The sequence below is a fragment of the Varanus komodoensis genome, unplaced genomic scaffold (genome assembly GCF_004798865.1).
Source record: "Varanus komodoensis strain SLA01 unplaced genomic scaffold, ASM479886v1 scaffold9, whole genome shotgun sequence".
NCBI lineage: Eukaryota > Metazoa > Chordata > Lepidosauria > Squamata > Varanidae > Varanus > Varanus komodoensis.
Window position 1 is genome coordinate 9,828,233 of NW_025336598.1, and position 25,983 is coordinate 9,854,215.

The 25,983-nt window shown below is 40.9% G+C and overlaps 1 protein-coding gene across 1 annotated transcript in view; it reads right to left on the reverse strand.

Annotated features, from left to right (window-relative positions):
• Positions 1-24,231, reverse strand: part of PROM1 (prominin 1) — an 86,130-nt gene extending 61,899 nt beyond the window's left edge. Inside the window, exon 1 of the mRNA XM_044418365.1 lies at positions 23,893-24,231. Coding sequence (XP_044274300.1) covers positions 23,893-24,115 — 223 coding nt within the window. The 5' untranslated portion in view covers positions 24,116-24,231. The remainder of the gene's footprint in view (positions 1-23,892) is intronic.
• Between the last annotated feature and the right edge of the window lie 1,752 nt (positions 24,232-25,983).

The window sequence follows — 25,983 nt, forward strand, 5'->3', positions numbered from 1 at the left end:
CTATCTGGAAGAAGCCACACTGTCTCCAAGGGAGCAGTTTCAGAGTCTACAGGTCCAAAGGGGCCTCTGTGGCATGGAGCACCTTTTCTCACCTATGTCTCATGTGCTACCTGTGGTCCATCCTGAACAGGAACAGCTGAGTTATGCATCTATAAACAATAACCTCCAAGCCTGAATGTCAGTGTATTGCACTTGCCTTTGAAGATGGCAGAGGAACTACAATTCATTCAAACTGCAGCTCCCAGGCTAAGTGGGGCTGGATTTGGGAATGCATCTTGCCAGAATCTCACTGGCTTGCACTTTTTTCAAGTACCATTCAAAATGCGAGTGCCTGCTGGACTTGGGACCTAGATACCTGAAAGAAGTGTTGTTATATAAGCCAGCCCAAAATTATTAAGGGAGCAGTTTATCCATTAAGCATGTGTCTGTGTAACACAAACCTGTGTGACATCAAGGTGCTCTTTGCCCTCACTTCTCCGAAAGAAAAAGTACTGAACAGTTGAAAGCTTACAATGTAAAGCAATAATTCAAAACCATCATCATCAACACAATCTCAAGACCAGGGACTTCTTCAGTGTGGCACCCCACCTGTAAGATGCTTTCCCCAGGAAAGCCCTAAATGGCACCAATGGCTTTTGAGTGCCAGATGAGGCCTTTTGGCTGCCAAAGTCCTTTAAAGTAACCTTTACTATATACTTTTATGGTGGCACTTTGCTGGCCAGTCACAGTGTTCATTACAATCTAATCTGAACAACCTTGTGTATAGCACAAAAATAAGGAAAGCCTATACTTCTTTTTGGCATGAGGTACAAGATACAAAGTGAGGCCAGATCTCACACATTCTCCTTTCCCTACTTGAAAATGCATACAGAGGGTGGGGTCGGGGTACAAAGCATGCAGGTTCAACATGTCCTTTGAGACCATCACACTCTCATGACTGTGTACGCAAGTGACAGTTTGAACATCAGTTTTATACTTATTTACTAAATCAAGGTGCTGTACATGTGGAAAACATTTGATTGCAATTTCTGGCATCCATTTGCCGCATGCATTTCATTAATCTCTGAAACAAAGGTGAAATGCTCGCCATCTTTCAGCTCAACCCACTGTGATCATCCCCACAGTTCTTCTTGGCATTCTTTCTAATATGTCAACATTTCCCTCAAATTGTGATTCTTACACTGAACACACTATTGCAAGGGAGATCCTGTGAGCACTGCAATTGTTTCTCGGGCTTCGGACAGTATGCACCAGGGATCACACCATCTGAAGTACGCTGGTCTTTCCTGCCATGGTGTCACACTGTAGGTTCATCCATAATGGCAACTTACTGGCACTGCTAGTGCCCAACCATATTGTTTTGTGTCTTGGGCTTGTATTTGAATCTCCTTCTTCCTGCCAAACCGAGTATTTGTTCTCATTAAATTTCATTACTATAGTGCCATATGCAACTCACAAGTTTATATTCAGCTTATGTAAGCTCAATATTGCAAGACAGTAGGCACTTGTAATTCCCACCAGATATTTATCTTTTGTAAACTTGATGACTCTCTTTCCTTAGGTCATTAATACTGAACAGCCAGGAATCAAAAGATACATGGACAACAGCAGCTGAATACTAAGCATTTATATATACTCTCTAAGTGTTGCACCAGAAAATACCCATAATGTGAGGCTTATCGCCCACACCAAGCTTACACTGATTGCAACATATATTCAATTTATAGTAGGAGAATCACTAAATGAATGAAATCCTAGTCAACCATACAGGTTTTAATGTATAAATTTTAGCCCAGCTAAACGACTTACAGTACACTGAATGAGTTGTATGAGCTTGTAGCCAGTTCACCTAAGCATAACAAAAATAGTAGGAAAACACACATGTGCAAAATCTCCTACACATAATGGAACATGTAAACAGATAATTTTCACCACCTTGCATAGCACAAGTCCTCCCCACATAGCATGGGGAAGGAAGAAAGGATTGGGCTTGGAGGATGTACTCCTTTACCTCCCTTCTTCCTATATATTTCTGTAGGTTTGATCCTGTATCTCTTGTTCTGCTGCTTAAATTTGGGCTGGATCAAAATCAGCACAAGGGGAGGAAAACTTGTGTTAACGAAATTTTACTTGGTGTAACTTGCTGTGGTGGAGAACATTCCTTTTCAGATTCTATCTTCAACTTGAAATATCATTCAATTCTTGTAATGCCTCTCTTTTGTTGCATCTTAAAACTAGTTCTTAGACCTGGGAGGAGGGGGGATGAAAATTATCTGTTTGTGTGTTCTGTTATGTGTAGGAGACTTTGCACATGTGGGCTTTCCTACTCTTTTTGTTATGCTTGGGTGAACTGGCTACTTCAGTGCTGTGTGGGGAGGACTTGTGCTATGCAACCAGCAAGCAGACAGAGCCCCTTTGCTTACCGCCAACCACCTAAACTTGCAAGTGTCATCCTAGCTAGGTGAACAACCCTGATACCTCTGGCATTGCGGAGACAGCATGCATGTGCAACCTTTAGCTCCACTAGCTGCAGGTGGGACGGAGTCATTTCAATCACCCACCCTTTCTTAAGCATGCCATCAGTTAAGACCATATTCCATCCTGTTCTTCCCATGACCAATTCCATTAAACCTCCCAGAATGCCTGTACCATCTTTCAGTGGCATGTTTTGATAGCCATCATGACCCAAAGATTATGACTACCTAAGGAGTTCCATATCATCCTTACTGTGAAAAATGCAGTGGAGCTATGGCAGAAGGGGAAAGGTTAAGCCACTGTTCTCCCTCTCAGCCTTCTAAGTCTGCTTTTCATTTAAACGCCAAAGCTGAGCAAGTGGGTACAGATCTCTGCAAAATGTGTAGCTCCATCCCAAGTTGGCCTGCATGCGTTCCCCACTGCCTCAAACAACACTAACAGCAGAGTTGGAAGTGTGTACACAGTGTCTCTTACTGAAGGACATGCCCACTTGTCTTTTTCCAAGGAGTTCCAGCAAGTTTGTTGTAATAAAGCAGGAAGACTGAAAAATCTCCAGAAGACGCCCTTGAATAGACATCCCCATTTTTCTTCTAAGTCAGCAATTCTCAAAGGTTGTTCTATGCAACAAATACATTCTATGCTGTTTTCTCTACTGGCCATGGGATTGGACATGGAATTCCTGTGTACTTCAGAGGATTCTACGTATTCTTCTAGGACACCAATTCAATTCACACTGGATGCTCAAGAGAGCTACTCTCTTACCCTACCACCCAACATCAACAGAATGTGCCTCAGAATACCTCCAAAGTAAAATTTGCTCATTGCCAAGAAGGGTGCTACTAGTGGACAAGTCATTATTCTTTCAGTGTAGCTCTCTTGGCATTATAGTCACACCAAGGGAAAACCAGTGGATTATTCAGCCTGCCCCAAACATCTGTGACAAACCTCTAAAAGTTCTTGCATCTGGCAAGGCTCCTGCACCAACCTGCATAATAGTCTACCCTGAAAATATTCATCCAAAATAGAGTGATTTGATCTTCCACATTTTCATTATAAGCTCCTCTCTCTCAAAGGTTTATCATTTTCATAAAAAATAAATTATATATTAAAATATTTCATCATATAAAGACTGGATCAGCATTAATGGTCATATGCAGTGGTTTTTCAGTGACCTAGAAACCTGCAATAAGGAAAATGATATTTTCCCAGCTAAATTCAGGAAAGAGCAAAATGTGCTTCAGATAAAAAAGTTACCGGACTATAGTTCACATATATTCAGTTTATGATGGAAACAAGCAAATCTAAAATATTGCAGAAAGTAAACAGAACAAAGAAAGATTTAAAATTTAAAAACTCCAAAAGAGAAGCCGGTACAATCCTGTTTGGGAAATCTAATGAAATGTCAGCTTTGCTAAGCCACCAGTAATAAAATAATGTATTCTCAAAATCATAGCTAAGAACTTTGGAAAAATAACTAATTGTTAGAGAAAATCCTTGTTTTGTGGGAAATATGCACCAGTAATTCATAAGAAATTATTTAACTTTGAAAAGAAAATATAAGAACTGTAAAACATTCCATTAGTCCTCATAGGATGCAATATCAGGAGGGCAATGGCTCCAGTCTTCACTGAGTCTCTGCTCTGTTTTGCTCCTGGATCAAAAATGTTACTAAATGTCTTTAAAAAAAAAAAAAAAAATGAAGGTAATACTCTTAAAACTAAACTTAAAAAAATTAAATTATAGTTTGCTTGCAATTGCCTTGTATCTTGTATGATCAATGCTTTTATGACATGAAATATGAATAATAAGATTTTAAAGTAATTTTTTTTAAAAAAACCCTAATCTCAAAGTCTTCTACTTTCTGAAAATTGTGTGTGCTAACTACTGTAAACTTACACATTTCTCAGTGATATTTTGTACCTTGAGAATGACATAGGATAAATTTCCTGCTGTTGTATAGTTGTGCTAAATACAAAAATCCTTGCTAAGAGACATGTGCAGCTGCCACAATTGAAAAGGTACATATTCAAGTATAAACAATAAAATGACATTCAGTCCTCTGTTCATTTAACAACAGCACAGTTCTCTGCAGGTGCTCTCATACACAAGACCAGCAACAATGTCTTGTTCTCCCACTTCCACTGTCATGAACACAACATATCTCATCTAGCCCAATTCCTTGGAAACCCTAGAGCTTGCATCTTTGCACTGAATCTCATGTGGAAATAGGGCTCCCTGTCCTTCAGGGTTGCACAACTACAAACACTATCAAGTATTCTGGTAGGTCCAGTTGCTACTTTTATCTTTCTTTATCTGCCTTGAATCTACTGTCAAAACTGGTTTCATAGCAAACCCCGAATTTAAGAACAATAAGAGAGAAAAATGTTTACCCCACACCATGAAGACTTTTCTGGAACAAGCTAACACTTGTCCTTATTTTGAAAGACGATAATGTAGACCATCCAGGCTAGGAGGAAACTTAATGGTCTTACAGGAGAACACATGTGCAGAATAAAAACAATGCAGACAATATATAGAAGTTAAGAATCACTCTTCATATTCACATGCTTATTTTAACAAAGCTTTCTGCTTCAGCTTGAAGAAGTGGCCTAAACCAAAGACTTGCTATGCAAATATTACTGCAAAAAATAGCAGAGAATCATCTTGTTTGGAGTAGCACCTGGTTTCCATGGCAACAAAGCAGAAACCACACAGGCATTCCAAGGTAATCATAGAGAGCAGACATCATAGTTGATATAGTCATATTTGAAGCAAATAATGTCACCAACATGCCACTACACCCCCTGGCACTTACTCCACTACTAACAATTATTTCAGCTCATAAACAGCTTTGATATCCAAGGAGAAAGCACACACAGAGTTTCCTCCTTAGGAATTGCCTAGATGAATTATGGACATTGTTTCTGATTTTCCTGGAACTGATTGCATTTGTTATAAATATTCACTGAGATAGCCAGAAAAGTCAAGACTGGTCAAGACTTAATGGAAATTCGCTTCTGTTTAATTATTACTTCAATTGAGGGGATTTAATAATAAGAACCTAGGAGACAAGAAAAATTTCATGGTAAGAGCTGATGATTCAGTCAATTTTTAAAAGATTTATAGGCTGCTTTTGCAAAAATGCTCAAAGGAGCTGGCACAGAATAAACAAACACACATTAAAAATAAAGAGTGCTAGAACAGCTAAGAGCAGCCAAGGACAGGCCAAGAACTCAGGAAAATGCCAATTGGAACACAGGTGGACCTAAACAGGGACTGCAGTGGGGAAAGACTTGAAGCCCCAACACTTCACACTAGGAACCCTATCCAATTAGGACCCCTGCACTTACTCTAGAGCTCTTATATATGTTAGTCGTGAAGTCGCATCCAACCCATCACGACCCCATGGACAACTTTCCTCCAGGCATTCCTGTCCTCCACCATCCATCCCCTGGAGTCCACTTAAGCTCTGACTGCTTCAGTGACTCCATCTAGCCACTTCATTCTCTGCCGTCCCCTTCTTCTGTCATCTATTGTTCCCAGCATTAGGCTCTTCTCCAGGGAGTCCTTCCTTCTCATTAGGTGGCCAAAGTATTTGAGTTTCATCTTCAGGATCTGGCCTTCTAAAGAACAGTCTGGGTTGATCTCCTCTAAGACTGACTGGTTTGATCGCCTTACGGTCCAAGGGACTCGCAGGAGTCTCCTCCAGCACCACAATTCAAAGGCTTCAGTTCTTCAGTGCTCATATGGTCCAATTTTCACAGCCATACATTGCAACTGGGAAAACCATAGCCTTTCCTATACACATTTCTGTTGGCAGGGTGATGTCTCTGCCTTTTAGTATGCTGTCTAGATTTGCCATAGCTTTCCTCCTGAAGGAGCAAGTGTCTTTTAATTTCTTGCCTGTGGTGATCTTGGAGCTCAGGAAAGTGAAATGTGTCACTACCTCCATTCCTTCCCCATCTATTTGCTAGGAAGTGATAGGACCAGATGCCATAATCTTTGTTTCTTAATGTTGAGTTTCAAGCCAATTTTTGCACTCTCCTCCTTCACCTGCATCAAGAGGTTCTTTAGTTCCTCTTCACTTTCTGCCATTAGAGTGGTATCATCTGCATATCTGAGGCTGTTGCTATTTCTCCCGGCAATCTTAATTCCAACTTGTGATGCATCTAGCCTGGCCTTTCACATGGTGTGCTCTGCATATAAGTTAAATAGGCAGGGCGACAATATACAGCCTTGCCATGAGCCTTTCCCAATTTTGAACCAATCAGTAGTTCCATGTCCAGTTCTCACTGTGGCTTCTTGACCTGCATACAGGTTTCTCTTTAAGAACTTGCCACAATTTGTTGTGATCCACACAATCAAAGGCTTTGGCATAGTCAATGAAACAGAAGTAGATGTTTTTCTTGAATTCCCTAGCTTTCTCCATGATTCTGCGTATGTTGGAAATTTGATCTCTGCCTCTTCAAAACCCTGCTTGTACTTCTGGTAATTCTCGGTCCACATACTGCTGGAGCCTAGCTTGAAGGATTTTGAGCATAACTTTGCTAGGATGTGAACTGAATGCAATGGTGCAGTAGTTTGAACATTCTTTGGCATTGCCCTTCTTTGGAACTGGAATGTAAACTGACCTTTTCCAATCCTGTGGCCACTGCTGAGTTTTCCGAATATGCTGGCATATTGAATGTAGAGAGCCAGTGTGGTGTAGTGGTTAAGAGCATGGGACTGGGACTCAGACGATCTGGGTTCTAGTCCCCGCTCAGCCATGGAGCCAACTGGATGACTTTGGGCCAGTCACAGACTCTCAGCCCAACCTACCTCACAGGGTTGTTGTTGTGGGGATAAGATGGAGGAGGAGATGTAAGCTGCCTTGAGCCCTGTAGGAAAAAGGCAGGATATAAATTGAAAAGTAAATAAAATAAATAAATAAATAAATAAACTTTAACTGCATCGTCTTATAGGATTTTGAATAGCTCGGATGGAATACTGTCTCCTCCACTAGCTTTGTTGTTGCTAAGACTTCCTAAGGCCCACTTGACTATATTCCAGGATGTCTGGCTCGAGGTCAGCGACCACCCCATCATGGTTATCAGGGATGTTAAGATCTTTCTTGTATAGTTCTTCTGTGTAATCTTGCCACCTCTTCTTAATCTCGCCTGCCTCTGTTAGGTCCCTGCCATTTTTGTCCTTTATCATGCCCATCTTTGCATGAAACATTCCCTTCATATCTCCAGTTTTCTTGAAGAGATTTCTGGTCCTCCCTATTCTATTGTTTTCTTCTATTTCTTTACACTGTTCATTGAAGACGGCCTTTTTATCTCTTCTAGCTATTCTCTGGAATTCTGCATTCAGTTGGGTGTATCTTTCCCTGTCTCCCTTGCCTTTCACTTCCCTTCTTTCCTCAGCAATTTGAAAAGCTTCCTCAGACAGTCATTTTGCTTTCTTTTCTTTTTGTTTGGGATGGTTTTAGTTGCTACCTCTTGTACAATGTTGTGAACCTCCGTCCATAGTTCTTCAGGCACTCTATCAGATCTAATTCCTCAAATCTATTTGTCACCTCCACTGTATTTTCAATTTAAGCCTACATTTTACAAGAAGAAACTCATGATCTGAGCCACAGTCAGCTCCTGGTCTAGTTTTTACTGACTGTATAGAGCTTCTCCATCATTGGCTGCAGAGCACATAGTCAATCTGATTTCTGTATTGACGGTCTGGTGATGTCCATGTGTAGTCGTCTCTTGGGATGTTGGAAAAGAGTGTTTGCTATGACTATCATATTCTCTTGACAAAATTCTACCAGCCTGTGCCCTGCTTCATTTTGTACTCCAAGGCCAAACTTGCCTGTTATTCCGGTTATCTTTCGGCTTCCTACTTTAGCATTCAATCCCCCATGATGATAAGGACATCATTTTTTGGTGTTATTTCTAGAAGGTGTTGTAGGCCTTCATAGAACCGGTCAACTTCAGCCTCTTCAGCACCAGTGGGTGGGGCATAGACTTGGACTACTGTGATGTTGAATGGTTTGCCTTGGATCGAACTGAGATCATTCTGTCGTTTTGGAGATTGTATCCCAGTACTGCTTTTCCTATTCTTTTATTGACTATGAAGGCTACTCCATTTCTTCTGAGGGATTCTTGCCCGCCGTAGTATACCTGATGGTCATCTGAATTAAATTCACCCATTCCTGTCCATATTAGTTCACTGATTCCTAAGATGTCGATGTTCAGTCTTGTCATCTCTTGTTTGGTACTGTCCATGGGTTTTCATGGCAAAGATACTGGAGTGGGTTGCCATTTCCTTCTCCAGTGGATCACCTTTTGTCAGAGCTCTCTGCTATTAACTGTCTGTCTTGGGTGCCCCTACATGGCATAGCTCATAGCATCATTGCACTACACAAGCCCCTTCGCCACGGCAAGACAGTGATCCATGAAGGGGTAGAGCTCTTACTCTAGACTTTAACATAAATCGCTTCCTTTTTGTGAAATGGGCTAGTTATTACTCCTGCTACTTTGCTGCCTGTCCAAGATATCATAACTGCTTTTAGTGAGTTGGTTACTTTTGTGTGTGGGTGGGTGGGTGGCAGATTAGCAGCTTGTGCATGTTTACTCAGTTCTTTTGAGCTGTGAGCATAAAGCTGCCAAATCTACACATGTTGATTCACACATCCTGCTGTCTCTATTTGCCCCCAAGTAATTCTGTTTATGATTACAGTCTTACAGCAAGATCAGTAAGGCATCCATTCAGAAGTTAAGTTCCATTGAGTTCACTGGACTTACTCCTATATAAATGGGCACAGGACAGCATACCATGTTTAAACAAAAGAAGTTCAGCAGAGATGCTATCTTATGCTTATGCAGAAGTTAATCCAACCGTGGCAAAATTTTCCTGTGCATTGGCCTGCCAGCTTTATCAACTACTCCTTTACAACTAGAGGAAACTATTTTCAGTCCAAAAATATTGTTACTATTAAGTAGCATGGGCTGGAATTGGTGATGTGGGGCAGAATTCTTTCAGTGCTTTAATTTTCCACAGGAAAGCAATAGTGAAAATTACTGTATACCAATTTAAATACAACATTTAGGAATGTTTGGCAATTTTAAAGGTGTAACTAATGTTTACCAGGTGACTATCCCTAGTGTGTGTGTGTGTGTGTGTGTGTGAGAGAGAGAGAGAGAGGGAGAGAGGGAGAGAGGGAGAGAGGGAGAGAGGGAGAGATTGAAATGTATGTATGTCTCAGAGTGAAAAGGAATGAATAAGCAGTATAAATAAAACTGAAGGTACCCCAAGAACCTTATGGAAGTGAGTTGAACTTTGTTGAACTATTATGCACAGCACTTTGGGTTGTTAAAACTAATGAGTGCATCAGTAACATTAATGTGAACTTTGCCCACCCACTTAAATTTCCCCTTAAAATTAAACAATGTAAGGGGCAATCCAATGGGGGTTTGGAGGCATCCTATGTAGAACTGAAGTAGCACAAAGGTGAAGATTGCCTGCCTCTGCACACTTTCCATGCTGTAAAGCGACTCAAGAGTTTATTCTGGCTGCCTATCCATGGGGTGTCAGATGGGGATAAAAGGAAGCTGAGGCACTGCCTGAATATGTTATATCTTTGTGGTTCCAGGCTCCACTGCCCCACATCCCTTAAATTCAATTTTAATTTAAAGCTGTATAACAACATAAAAGCTATGTTGGATCAGACCAAAGGCTTGTCTAACAGCCCAACCTTCTCTTCATGGCAGGAGGCAAGTGGAACAGAATCCTTCCATTCATGCTCCTCAGCAACTGACATTCTGAAGCACTTATAAACAGCCATTGATACATTTATCCTCCATGAATTTGTCCGATCCCTCTTTGAAACTGTCCAAGCTGATTACTCTCACTACCTCTCCCCATACTGCAAATATACAATGAAGGACTGAATGTTCTCTTAATGTTGGGAGGACAATAGCTTATAGACACTCATGATTGACTATAGTGAGTTTTGAAATAGGGACTTTCTATAAGAGCCACAACAGATGAGACCAAGAGTACGTCTAGTCCAGAAGTCTCTTCACAGAGTGGTCAACCAGATGCCTAGGGGAAGGTCACAAGTACGACATGAGTCTCTCTGAAAATATTCCCAGCAACTGGAAATGAGAGGGATACTACAGTCTTGGAGATAATGCACACCTATCAAGACTAGTAGCATCTGAAGTTGGTGCTATTTATTTATTTATTTATTTATTAAAACATTTTTATGCCGCCCCATTCGCCGAAGCCTCGGGGCGGCTTACAACAATAAATTACAATAAATATGAACATCTTGTAGGGAAAGGATAACAGTAATTTCTATTTATTTATTGTTTATTAGATTTATATCCTGCCTTCTTTGAAAGAACTCAACATGGGTTATTCATTCTCCTCCTACTGCTCTCAATCTTATCACAACAGCCCTGTAAGGTAGGTTGCACTAAGAGTCTGTGACTGACCCAAAGTCACCCAGCTGGCTCCATGGCCAAGCAGGGCCTAGAACCCAGATCATCCAAGTTCCAGTCCCACACTCTTAATCACTTAATCACTACACACCCATGCCATTTGGGTGATAGCTTTGCTCTGATAACTTTTCCCTTACAATATTAAGGTGGGCTTTTGTTCCTTACACTGTTTGGAATTCTAGGTAGAATATTTCATGTCTGTAACTAGCCTCTATGTAGTAATGCATGGGTAATAACCTTTGATATCAGCATTAGGAGTCAGGGAACCCTACCATTACTGGATCAAGTGCGGTGCTATCATAGGTGCTGTCAGGGCACAAAGAACCTTAACTAGCAGAAAAGGTCTGCTCCTCTCTGCTGAAATCACCCCTTTCATGCCAGGAGTGGTGGAAAGAACCAAGGCCTAAGTACAAAGAGAGGCAATTATAACTGCTTTTCTGTAACTGCCCATTTGCGTATTTCCTATGACCAAGTCATTCCCTGCAATATTTCTCTCAATAATATTGAGTATTGAGAGATTATACTGGTGAAACTGTCCCTTTCACCAGTGGAAGTATCATTGATGGAAACTAAGTCATAGTGACTGTGCAACAATTTCAGAAACCTTACATGATAATAGTTTCACATCTTATTTCGCAAAGCATTATAAAGTCACACAATCCTTTTCTGTAACTCACAGCCCCACAAATCTAAAAATATCTTTACATTTAGCAGCCCAGTCTTTCTGTCCACTCTGGGTTATCCCCCCTCCCCCCACAAAAAAAAAATCCTACACACCTTTCCACTGAAGAAAAGCTGCCTGCTGCAGCAGTCCAAGTCTTCTTACTTCTTGAGAATATATAGCCTATTTTATACACAGGCAAGATGCACAATGCTTGGTGCTCCCCTGAGTCACAAACAAGAGTGTCCTTCTCAATGAGGAGTTTACAATGGCTTGCAGTCTAAGTTTTGACAAACAGGAGGAGAAGGAAGGATAACACTCTGGACTGTGTCTTTGATGGAGGCAACAGTTACTTTAAACTTTAAGAGCAAAACTTTCTCTTTTCTGAGAAAGTTTTTATTTAATACCACAGCCAGTATTTTTATTCTTTGCTGCTACATTGTGCAAGGAAAGCAACATAAGCCTGTTAAACAAAAGATAAAACACGTGCAAAAACAGTTACTTGTGCTTAGTGTATTTTCTGTAAGAGGTGAGAACTGAAGAGTTTTGCCAAACAGAGAAGCTGTGGTCATGAAGCGGGATTAAAAGGAAAAGAGACAGAATTAAATAGGTGTTCTAAAAGACAATTCCAGCCATCAGCAAGAGTGGAAATATTTAATGGAACTGGAAGCATTTGAAAGACTGAGTGAAGGAGCTCAAGAAATTGAAGGAGAAGAAATGGAGGGGGACAATACCAGCAGTGTGGAAACATTTAAATATTTACATGTCCACTAAGAGATGCTACTAGGCTTGCCCACAGTGCTGCAAGTACAGCGAGCAAGGGGGCCTTCTGGCAACCAGAACTGAGGAAACCTAATGCTTTCCAGGATGCTCACGAATGATTCTCCTGAGCTTTGAACTAGAGACAAAATTCTCAGACTCAAGAGCTATTTGCAAAGTTATTTGCCTGAATGTCTGCATGCATGCAAACACACGCCCATTGCAGCGGTCTGCAACCCTAGTCAGCACCATCCTGCCACTGAAAAACAGTGTACTCAGAGGAGCTTGGAAGATGTGCACATCTCCAGAGAACTTGCCAGAAAACTACACCTCTACCTAAAGAAAGACCTCACTATAATTTCTTTTTACCACTGCATAAAGTGGTCAATATATTTTAAAGAGGTAACTGATTACATGCTTTGAATCCATACCTGAATTTTCCATGTAAGCCAGTTAAACTACCTCCCTTCCTAAAGCTATTAAATTAAAATATTTAATTCATGATGTGCATAAGCTTTTTAAAAATTCCAGCACTGTGTCCTCAGGAAAGCTGCAATTTGCTTGATGTTCTGTTGCTGCTACTTGTAATGAGGCTCTTTCCCTTGACACGTTCTGAAATTACCCACTTATCAACTGCATTAATGTCTACCAAAGTGGCTTTTAATTTAAGGTAACCCCTGCATAGCTCCAGCAGAACTCCAGCATAATGCAGCTTCCAAGCCATGTTCCAGGGTGCAAAGATATGTGGGGGACTGGCCTACATTCACTGCATGTAAACTACATGGACCAACTCAAACTGTCTTCTCCAACCTGGTATATTGGACTGCAACTCCTGTCATATCCAGTTTGCCCACCATTACTGATCTTCTTAAATAACTCTAATGTTTCTGAATAATTTCGTGGATCCCTAGGACACAGTCTGAAGGCCTCTGCTTTGCCACAATAGAAGCAGAACCATCTATCAATAGCTCACATCAGAATGTATGTGTAAAAAGTTTAAAAAATGACCAAGCAGCACTGCAATTGACCAAGCTACAGATCCTAGGTGACACTGTCAAACATTAAATTGCAATATAGGAAAATAACAGTTAAACGAGTGAATACATTAACTATTTTATTTATTTATTTGGGTATTTTCACCCCATCCAATTATGTTGCGGGTCCCTGGACAGCTTACAAGTCAACATCCAATAAATACATATTTATTTAATACATATGCATTTAATACAAGTTTAAACCACTGTGCCACCTGCAGTCCCTAATACATATAAACCCAAATAATACAAAAATACTCCACGACCGAGCATAAAACATAGTTAAAATGTAAAACATTAAAGATACAGAAAAATAAAAAGGTCTTGACCTGGCGCCAAAAAGCATATAAGCTATAACTACGCTAGATCTACAGAGTGCAGCTGATTCTTTTTTTTTTTCTTTTTACCTTAAATAAGCATGCAAGACCTTCAACAAGCTCAGAAGCAGCATGAGTAGATGGAGAAATTTAAACCTTCATATCCAGCCGCTTTCTCTCCTAAAATCACCCTCCTGCCACCCCTGTAAAAAACACAAACTGTCCACTGCAGGATGTCCCCTTTGTAGCCTATGTGTGTGTGTGAGAGAGAGAGACAGAGAGAGACAGAGAGAAAGAGACAGAGGGAGAGAGAGAGAGCCTTCCTGCTCATTCTTCTCAGCAAATGGTGTTCAGAAGCATACTGTCCCACTACAGGAGGTTATACATCGCCATTTGCACTGGTAGCACTGAAAGCCTTACCCTTCATTGAGGTATCCAATCTCCATTACAAGTAGCAAATTCAATTATTTAACTAGGTGTTGTGTGAAGAAATACTGTCCTGAAAGCTCCACCAATTAGTTTCATGAGATGACACAGGTTCTAGTATTATGAGAGAGGGAGAAGTGTTTCTCTATCCACGATCTCTACACCAGGCATAATTTTGTACACCACTATCACATTTGCTCTCACTCAGCTTCTAGCTGTGGTATTCTATTCTCAAAGCAGTACTGTCCCAGCTGTGAATCATTTTGGTTGCTATTTTCTCCATGCTTTCCAACTCTACAATATCTTTTCTTAAGTATGCTGCTCAGACCGGTATTCCAAGTGTGGTTGCACGACAGATTTCTGTAAGGGCAGTATTATATTAATAATTTAATTTTCCGTTCCATGACTAACAGGGGCTTTGCCTTTTACACAGCAGCTGCATATTTGATTCAAATTTTCATTGAGCTGCCCACCACAATCCTGAATCTGTTTCTTGGTCAGTCACCCCTAGCTCAGATCTATTCAGTTTATATGCATTTGGGATATTTTGTTCCAACATGCATCACTTTAACCTTGCCTATATTGCCTTTAACCACAACTGCTGTTTTGATACCTATTCTCCTAATGAGGAGAGAACCTTTTGGAGCTCTTCTCAATACTTTTATATATTAACCATGCAAAATAAATTAGTGCCATCACTAAATCCACCCACTTCACTGCTCATTCTCAGTGCCAGATCATTTATGAATAAACTGAAAAGCACTAGTCCCGATACAGATCCCTGTGGGGTACCACTGTTTAAGTCCATCTCCTGGGAGAAGTTAACATTTCTTCCAACTCTCAGCTTTCTATACTTCATCCCAAGCCCCAACCCTAACCCTTACTGATCCATCAGAGGGTCTCTCCTCGTACTCCACAATGGCCAAATTTCCTCAGGTGTTGGACTTTCTCAAAGAACTTTTGGAATTTACACCTTTCGGAAGATCTGGCCACAATCTTGCCTGCCTTAGCTACATTCCATTTAGACTACTGTAACTTGCTGTACGTGGGCTGCCTTCAGAAACTTCAGCCAGCGGGTTCAGAATGCTGTGACCTGACCACTGACCATGGGCTTGTCACAGGAAGCCTGTGAGTCCCTTGTAACAGCAGCTTCACTCGCTGCTGATCTGTTCTTGGACAGAATTCAAAGTGCTGGTTATGACCTATAAAGCACTATACTACTTGGACCCAGGCTTTCTGACAAACCACCTTCTTCCATTCAGACCTGCCAGTTCTTAAGATGTTCTGAAGCAGCCCTTCTTTCAAGACCACAGTCTTCAGAGGGGTGCTTGGTGGCAACCCAAGAGAGGGCCTTTGTGTCCAAGGTTATGGAATTCCTTCTGTAGGGAAGCTATGTTCCCTCCACTTGCACACAAAGACCGCTTTCTTCAAGAAGGCCTCTTGCCATTAAGTGAGTTTCTTGGGTTGGATGCTGTTTATTTATTCTATAATGAGGTTTTCTGATTTTAATGTATTGCTTTATCGATTTTATTGTGTCTGTAAGGTGTCCTGAGTGCCTTTTCTTGGAGAATGATGGTAAAGAAATCAAATGAAATAAAATCTGAGTAAACCTCATCCACATATTGACTGGCACTCCAGGTGAACTCTATAAGGACAGTGAGACATGACTTACATTTGTGGAAGCCATGCTGATTCATCTTTAGCAGGCCCTGTCCTTCCATATACTTACCAGTGCTATTTTTAATAATGCTTTCAGTCAAGTGTGGGCTAATGTGGCAGCATATAAATTGAAATAATAAATAAATACATTTACTGGGAATAGACATCAAACCTCTAATTTCCCTGAGCACCCTACCCTCCCGATCCCTTTTGGAAAATGGAATTACACTGGCCATTCTCCAGTCCTCTACTCTGAGACTGATCATAGGGACATGCTATGTAATTGTTAGAAAATCTACAAATATCCAAAACAGGAAAAAAATCTTAAATTTATTCAGTCTGCATAATTTATACAGGTTGACATGTTTCTTGACATTAAGTTTCAATTGGCTGTCAAGCAAATATTTTAAGCACAGCACACACAAAGCAACTTCATGTTGTATTACTCATGCCTTGCTCTTGTTGTTAGCTTTTAACATGTGTTCTTTATTTTATGGAAAGCTCTGCTGATCATTACTGTAATAGATAAGCAAGTTATAAACAAACAAAATCATGTCTAGAACAGAAATCTAAAATAAAGAGCACAATGGACCGTACTTAGTGCCCTGGCAAAGTAGACAGAATCCCAGATGGTTCCTTTCTCCGGTCACCCTGGAGACGCCACTTGCATGAAATATTGTTTGCCTTTAAGCAGTGGCAAGTCTTCCAATGTTGTAAATTCTCTCTGCCAGGGCCTTAGTTGAGATTTGAGTTTTGGGGAGTTGGACAATGAACAGGCCTCTGTCACTGCTCAAACCAACTGCATTTTAAACTTTATTTATAAAGCAATCCCAAAAACTCTGCATATGCCTAAAATACTAGAATGAGGAACAGAGCAACATATGGCAAGAGAGATTATGGATTAGCTAATTAAGTGGTATTACTCAAATCCACATGAGCAAATTGGTGGGAGGGGAGGGGAAAGAAGCCAATAAGAACTCCACCAACTAACTTTCTTTTCTTGCACACACACACGTACCCCCTGCCCAGGTAAGGTACAGAATTAGTTGTAAAGTCAATATCCAGTAGCTATCACTTTCACACTTCTGTCTCAAATCTACACTTATTGAGTTCTTCTCTTATTCACAGCAGTCAAAGCGATTAATTGGTTATTCATAAAAGCAAAGAGGGAAGAAGCTGTAAGACCTAATATCAATTTAATATATTTTAGCAATTTACTACATTTTAGCATCTCAAGGAACTAATTAAGATGGCAAGTTAATCTACTCTTTATGTTTTATTCAGGATGCAAACCTAGGGCTCCAACTACATATTCCCTAGCAAGCATGTATGGGTCTATGGTTTAATACAAAGCAGCCTAAACAAGGGATTCTGAACTGCAAAATATCAAATGGAACAAATCCACACCTGCTCTTCTATGCTCATATTTTGTAGTATTCCCAGACTAATTTTCTATTATTACACTTATATCACTCCATTTCCCCTGCAAGGAACTTACATTAGTCGCCTTCTCCTTTCCATGTTATCCTCATACTTGGGAGTTAAGCAGGGGCAGGCCTGCTTGAAATATGGATGGGTGACTTAAATGTTGTGAACTGCCCGGAGAGCTTCAGCTATAGGCAGTAAGGAAATACAATGTAATAGTAATAATAACCAGCATGTAAAGTAACTTAGGCTAGCCCAGAGTCATGAAGTGAGCTACATGGCTGAGTGCAGACTACAAGATTCCCCAAGTCCCAGCCCAGTATTCTAACCACTCACCACACCGGATGAATACATTATAAAAGAAAAACAGAGACAAAAGGGCCCTGTGACATTTTACATGAAGAGCAGTACAAGAACCTTTTAAATAAATAAAAATATCAATGAAATCCATATATTGTATTGTTTGAACCTAAGTCCCCTATAAAGTTACTTATTTCAGCTGTTATGAGCCACTGAGAAGCACTGAAATAACTTCACAAATGGACACAACTCAATTAAAGCGGGGAAAATTAGAGACAGGAAGACTATTTTATTGTTAGATGGACATTTTCTATTCTTCAAAATTTAGTCATAGTTTTAACCATTGAACATTTTCTATTATTTTACCCCAACTTATACCATATATTAATTATTGTGCTAAAAGGGTCTGAGTACCGTGTATGGTGAGATATGTACACAAGTCCTAACTAAAGGATCACAGCAGCTATTTGTAAAGCCTCCCACCTCTTGCTGTCCTCCTGAAAGCATTATAAAATTGCATGTTGCTGCTCCTAAATTATTCTTAATTGAATTTAAATGCTTGACATTGCATGCATCAAAGTCAATTTTATATACAGCTGCTTTATTGGAGAAAAATATTTGGTTAAGAATGCATTTTAAATGAATAAACAAACCATGGTTCACAGGTGTTTAAGAGATGCTTGTGATTAAGTGTAACACCAGCACCATGCATAGAAACTGATGAAACATATCAGCTATATAAGAACATAGGAATCTGCCTTCTAATGAGTTAGACAATAGTTCCTCCTGAGGTTCTCTATTCTGACCAGCAATGGCCCTCTGGGGTTTGACACAGCAAACTCTCAGCTATATCTGGAGATCTTAAGCACAGATCCAAGGCACTTTGGCATGCAAAACCTGGGGTTTACCACGCAGATTTTATTTTCCTGGGCTCCAAGATCACTGCAGATGGGGACTACAGCCAAGAAATTAAAAGACACTTGCTCCTGGGGAGGAGAGCTATGGCAAATCTAGACAGCATACTAAAAAGCAGAGACATCACCCTGCCAACAAAAGTGCATATAGTCAAGGCTATGGTTTTCCCAGTTGCAATGTGTGGCTGTGAAAGCTGGACCATAAGGAAGGCTGAGCGCAGAAGGATTGAGGCCTTTGAGTTGTGGTGCTGGAGGAGACTCCTGCGAATCCCTTGGACCGTAAGGCGATCAAACCGGTCAGTTCTTGAGGAGATCAACCCTGACTGCTCTTTAGAAGGCCAGATCCTGAAGATGAAACTCAAGTGCTTTGGCCACTTAATGAGAAGGAAGGACTCCCTGGAGAAGAGCCTAATGCTGGGCACAATAGGTGACAAAAGAAGAAGGGGACAGCAGAGGATGGCTAGATGGAGTCACTGAAGCAGTTGGTGTGAGCTTAAGTGGCCTCCGGGGGATGGTGGAGGACAGGAAGGCCTGGAGGAATGTTGTCCATGGGGTCGTGATGGGTCGGACACGACTTCGCGACTAACAACAACAACAAATGTGCATCCCTCCCCCACAATGCTATTACTATAAGCTTTTGACCCATGCTGCAAATTGACTGCTTATGCCTAAAAATGGAGGAGAACAGCAAATAAAGCACATGCCATGTCCGTATGTATGTATGGCAACATACAAATCTGCTAGCACATGCTGCCACATTGTTTTCCCTGGCAGTAGGATTGGATGAAGCAGAGATGTACAATTCTCAGAAAACCCTAAAAATAGAAATGGGGGTGGTGGAGGAAAAATAAGCTACAGTTATTTTTAAATTCTTTACCGATCTAAATCCTGTCTTCAAGATCTAACTTGTTAGAAGGGAGATAGGCCAGGAGTCTGGGTTCAAATGCAACACAAAACTTCTCTGGCCTGAAAAGGTCCTGTTTATTATTATGCTTGCAGAAGTGACTGGATGGACAGTGTGCCCTTGCACATGGTGATATACAGTCTGAAGCTGTGTAAAAGCACCATTTTTCCAAGAAAATTAATTGACATTTTGGGGACAAATGTCCTGTATATTTTAGTAACATTTACAGATCTAAAGTCTCTGTTAATTTAGACACATAACATGCATCATGTATAAGGTACTTTATTCATAAAAACTTTATTAAAAATTAAAACATTAAAAAGTAAACTCAGTAAACTCACTTTTTGTCTGAATAAGCAATACTTTTAGATTCAACATGCCAAGCTTTATAATTTTATGAGCAAACCAAATTATTCCTAACACATTTTAAGGTCCTATTATATGTCTTACGAGAAGAAACCTCAGCACACAATCCTTGGAACATGTGAATCGCCCCAAGAGCCCAAAGCAGGAAGATCTCAAGGCAGGGGGAGACAACATCTTTTCCCATAGGTGAGGAACTGATTGGGTTGGTGTTCAGGGAAATCTGGTAGCCAACAATATTTAAGAAACTTATTTTTGAAGAGTGTCATTGTATTCCCTTGTGTAAATAATTCCCATTGATAAGCATATTAACTTCCATTTGTTTTGAAAAATTGTATCTAGTGTTGGTATCAATCCAGGTTTCTGAGATTCTTTTAGGTATAGAGGGTTTATTTTTGTGGAAGGAGTTCACACTCTCACACACATAAAAACTGAGGTCATATCCCCTCAGTTATGGCAAGGTATAATTAGGAACTTTATTATTGACTAGAACAAGCCCAGAAGCCCAGGTCTGGTGAACAAAACACATCCTGTCAAGAATGCACATTATATTCATATAACATTCTAAGAGTAAAGGACAGCACTATTTGCTGTTATATACAAACAAGGTAACACTTGTTTAAAACACTTGCAGTAGTCAAGGATGCTGTTGCACACCTGTTGTTTCTGTTGTGCTGTCAGGATCCACTGCTTGTGCAACAGGGCCTAGCATGTCCAAAAGTAATCCTGGAAACCACCTGACAGGTAAGTTGGTGGAGCTCCCTTCTGAAAGCTCTGCTGACCTGACCCATTCTGGATACTGCGCACTGCACTCCTTGCAGTCACTGGGAGATGTGCTAGCCTCCTGCTAGCCGGAGGACTCCCTCAGTAATGCCCCATTTCTGGCATTCTAGAAGAACATTATTTCATAATCTAATTTGTGCATTTTTCAGGAAAGAGCAGAAAGGGTCCTTGGGAATAACTGCTTTTCTTTCTTTGAATCTAGGTCTTCACAGCAATAAGGATTGCCACTTTGTTTAACCAGCCCCACGCTTGTGCCTTTATAACACAAACTTGTCAAATGAACAGGAGCAGCTTTACCTGCTGCTAATCTCCCCGCTCAGAAAAGTGTCAGCTATACTCCTAAATGCCAGGCTGCTGTTAAAGGCACAGGATCAAGGTCAGAAAACAACCTTCCCTGCAATATTGGCAGAGCTTGCTATCGAACTCGTCCGAGATAGAAAGTCATTATGCCCTTTTCAGGGCATGGCTGTAATACTTTCCAGAAGAAATTTTAAGCAGCTAATCATGGCAAATGATACAGAATTTCACCTGAATAAACAAAGGACAATAAAACTCAAGGAAAACTAGGAAATGGCTGCAAGTGGAATGCACAAATAACAGAACTGTTTATGCTAAGCTCATACTTCTGAAAGATGTCTACCTCCACCCCACTTGAACCCACTACCTCACTGGCAGTCCAGTAGGCAAGAACATGGAACATCCTGAGGATCATGGTTTGGGACCACTAATCCCACACTGACATGAGGACTACAATAGATTAACTCAGTTTCCTAAAAATTAGCCAGCCACAGAACAGGACAGACATGGAAGGAACTTTATGGCCTTCCTGACTGTTCTCCACCTGGACTGTTCTCCACAAGGAGCTTCCATGGTTAGCACAGTCACCCAAAATGATGCATTGCCAAACCTGCACTGCTGGGAAGAACATCCCCCTATATCCGCTCCACTGCATGATTGTCCATGCTTGGTAGTTAGTGCACTCTGAGATTTCAGAACCCTTCCTGCAAGGTATTTTAGAAGCACAAAAGCAAGGAAGAGACATTTCTCTCAAAGCTGTGCTTTAAACTAGCACAGCCTTCCCCAGTCACCCTCCAGCTATGTTGAGCTATTTCTCATGCTAGGCTGGGGGTGATGGCTTTGCTAGCATACAATTCACAGGTTCTCATATTGTGAATCAGCACAGCCAGAGGAAGAGACAACAAGAGAAAACTTCAGGATCATCACTGGGCTACTATCAAAAGGTGTGCATCACTCCCCTCTGCCCCTGCTCAGCATTCCAGGATCTGTGGGGGAACTTTAAAGCAGCACCAAGAGAAAGCAGCTTCCAAATCTGTTTTCAGGGACCAAGGGAACACCCAGGGACCTAGAAGAAATTCTGAAATCAATGAACAAGTATCTGAAACTACATACTTCTCTGAACTGGCTGAGGATCGGTTGTGGAAAGGAGTTGACCTGCATCCCTTATGCCATTTTAATCTAATCTAATTACCACTTCCACAAGCAGCATTCTTCCCCTTTACAAGTACAGTCATTTCCTCTAAGAGGGTAAAGAGCAGGCTGGGGCATTTAGATCAGGAGAGCAGCACAAAGAGGCAGCTGGTCTTCAGAGGCACCAAGACAGCTAATCACAGGACTCCAATGACTCACCAAGTAGCCCCAAAATCAGCTGGAGGTATTGGAAAGAGGATCAACAGTAATAATTTTCAAATTCATCCATTTCAATCAAATGATTCTTGCACTTCTGCACCCACTGAAAGGTCTGAGAAGGCTCCACAGGGATGTACTGAAAAAGGGAAATCTAGCATATCTGAGCTCATGGGAACTTCTGCCAGCTTCCCATGCAAAGATCATGAACAGGCCAGGTCAAGGGGGACTTCTGCAAAAAGCATACAAGTTGTGCATATTTTTAGATTGCAAATGAAATTTGCACAAATAAGCATCCCAAAATTCTGCACAAATTGTTCTAAAGTCACATAGTTTTTCAGGTGCTCCTTTGTGCAAATTTTATTAGCAGTCTAAGATATGTGCAAATTGCAGTCTGTCTGAGAGACAGAAGACCATGAGTTGGTATTGTGTGTGCACATCCTGTCAGATTTCAGGCATGCTCATGGGAGACTCCCTGTGCCAGTTGTACTGATGGTTCATATCTCCATTTTGAGTGTGAGATGGCTCAGACTCCAGCTGTGGTCCAAGGTTCTGAAATCCAACAAGAGGCAGCAGCGGGGAACCTTGAAGAATTACAGCCTGAGGGAGGAGACATTGAAATGGGAAGTCTCCCCAGTGAAGAATTTCGACCCCTCCCCCCCGAAGAGGTAGGCCTGGTTGCTTGCCATCATCACAGGAGGGAAGACCAATTAGGGGCACAATGGGAACAGGAGATGTGTGCCCCTTTTCACAGTGCGAACCCCTATGGGTGAGGCTCAGAAGGGTTCATAAAGAGAGCTTTGGGAAATGAATGGTTGAAAGTGTTCAATACTGCACTTTGTGTATGCTCAGAGACTCTTGTGTAACAATAAAGATAAGTAAGCAAAGTATTGTTGGTGAAGCTGATACTGCTTGGAAGAAGCACAGATCGCGACAGCTGGCCTGACTCACACCACAGTGCATTGGTGCCAGCAAAGGGCTGACAGAGGGCCAAGCAGAAAATCCATCAGATGTTCACCCCCTTACTGGATTCCTCACACATCCTTATCCAATACTGCAACCTTGCTAAGGATAAGCAGATAAGAAATTATTGGTAATCTGGATGAGAGATCACTGGAAAGTCCACACAGGAGAATATAATGGGATGTGAACAAATGTAACATTTTAAACATGACAAAGGTAGTTAGAACTCATAGTCTAGAAGGCAGCAGTGCTATGTTCAATTAATTCTACTATACTTGGATTGCTAACTCTATCTTTAGCTGTAGTATATTAAGGAATGATTTTTCAAAGAATCATACTTACATGCATAAGAATCTCTATTTCCTCCATGCACACACACTAGAGTGAGACTGCCCCACACCAGTACAGAAAATATTCAACAGCTTGTTCACTAGCCCTGTTCTCCACAACTGCCATCCTGTGCCCACCAAACTTTGTCAGAGTACCCAGACAAAGTTGTTTGTGAACTCCTGACTTTCAAGAGTCTAGTGTGTTTCTTTCACACTTTTTCATCTGAGATGTGGACTGTTTTGATTGGTTTGTTTGGTAAGACCACATCTTTGCAGTTGCTTTAATCCAAAAATTATTTTTGGCAGAGTACATAATTCCATCTAAAACAGTGCTTATCCCTGTCATCCCAGCCTCCACAAACAATGCAAAGTGGTTGTCTGTGATACACACTTGCCACATCAGACTGAAGTATCTACCCCTACATATGCTTAGAGGAAAGTTTAATATCAGATACGTACCTTGTGGAAAATAATTTGGTTGCACTAAATAGAGAAAAGCATGAACAATTCGGAACAAAATCCCTATTGCTCCAGGTTCATGGTATGCGTTGGTATCATAGGTCTTTGCAGGGACAAACCCAAAATCCAAAGTTTCAGAAGGCGGTTGGTATAAAGGCTGCACTTCGGAAATTGTTCTTCCACAGAGCAATAAAAGGAGTAGTATATAAAGTTCCCCAGCCATGGCCAGCCAAAATGCATAAAACGAGGTAGAAGGGGAAGGGGAGAAATAAAATCTTCAGCACATATATATATATATTTAGCAGCAAGAGGATTTATCAAGTGAAATGTGACAGTCTCTCCTTAGTCCTTTGCTGACTCCAGAATGTACATTCCCATTTAAATGCTTTTTGGCAGCTCTTCACAGGACTCGATTAGCACTCCATCTCTAGCAAAAAAAGAGAAAACAGCTGCTTAATAAGTGTCATCTTGCCCCAAGAGGAAGTAGCACAACAGTGTGAAATGTATGTAGTCTCCTGTGAAATTTTAACACATGCTACCTTGTTCGCAAGCTAATCAGACAGAACAGGTCTGTTTCCCTATGCATTGTTAAAATGAGGTACTCCCTATTAATGGGGAAGGGAGCAGCTCATTTTCACACACAAAGGCACACAACTTTTTCACATAGCACTGGACCTTGAAACAGAACAAAGGTGAAATAAATGTGAGATTAGTTATACTAACACTTCCCCACAGCACTGCAGGGTTCAAACCAGTAATGATGTTAAAGCTATTCTTTGGGGAAGAGCATCAACAATTATGGTGAGCATTTCATTAGCTTGGGCACTATCAAAAATCACTGCAATACATTGAATTGTGAACCACTGCGATACAAGAAATTGTGATATGAAAAGCAGCACCTAGCCCTAATATAAGATACCCAAGCATGGGTAGGGCAGTTTCCTACACACAGTTTGCTGACATGTATACACTTGGCAAGGAACTGCGGCCCGTATTAGCTACCTAACAAGAGTAGGGGCCATATTTGCAATCATGCATTATTCCATCACACTTTGCACCTTAAGTTGCACCTTAAAAAATGTGGATGGCTGTCTACTTCATGCGATGATCCATCCAGTCCAAGGCAAAGACAATGGTAGTTTCTGGTCTTTGAAAAACTAGCTTCAAAAGTTATCTCCTGGTCTTGCTACTGAGCTTGATCTTCATATTTGCTGCTTTCCAAAACTGGCATAACATTGTTCCCCCTCAAAAGATATGTTTGACATATAACTACAGGAGTTTTGGAACCAGAAAGATAAATCCAAATGGATCCTCAAAATATTCCCACCAAAAGTAACAGAAGTTAGAATAAAAGGTCACTGCATTTTTAAATAACAGGACATTTTACAATCATCATAAGGGATAGGAGATTTCCCTTGCCACAACCAGGTAGCTTCTCTAAGTTCTCTGAAAACTCAGTCACACCTTATATGTAAAGCACGTTTTCCAAATATGCACCTGTGTTCACAGTAGCCAATGCAACGGAACTTTCACAGGCAACTCATTTTGGCAGGGAAGATACTTTGAACCGAAGGTCTGAAGGGGTACCTAATACAAGCAACAAACAACCAGGAGCAGATCCACCCTCTGCAAAAGCCAAGGCACATGCAAACAGGAGTGAACAACCAGAGTGGGTCCAAACAGAGCTCAAAAAGCCTCCTATATTTGACAGGGGGCAGGGAAGGAAGAGAAGGTCAGTACACCTTTGCTTGTGCCTTTGCTCTACAGGAATGCTCTTGAAAATGGTTACTTTCCACCCCACTGAGTACTCCCCTTGCCTTCCCAGTACAGACAGCTGACCAACTGTAACAGACACAGAAGAGACAGAGTGTTGGGAACTATTTATTAGTGTCAATCAAACCAGTTATTCAGTATGTAAAGATGCAGCTTATAGTGGGTGTATTGTTGATGATAATGATGATGATGAAATTTATATGATCAATAATAGTATCTTATTCAGCACTCAAATACAGTATATACCAGCACATAAGGCAACTCACACAGAAGACTAGGTTAATATTTTGGGCTGTTTTTATGGTAAATATAAAGGCA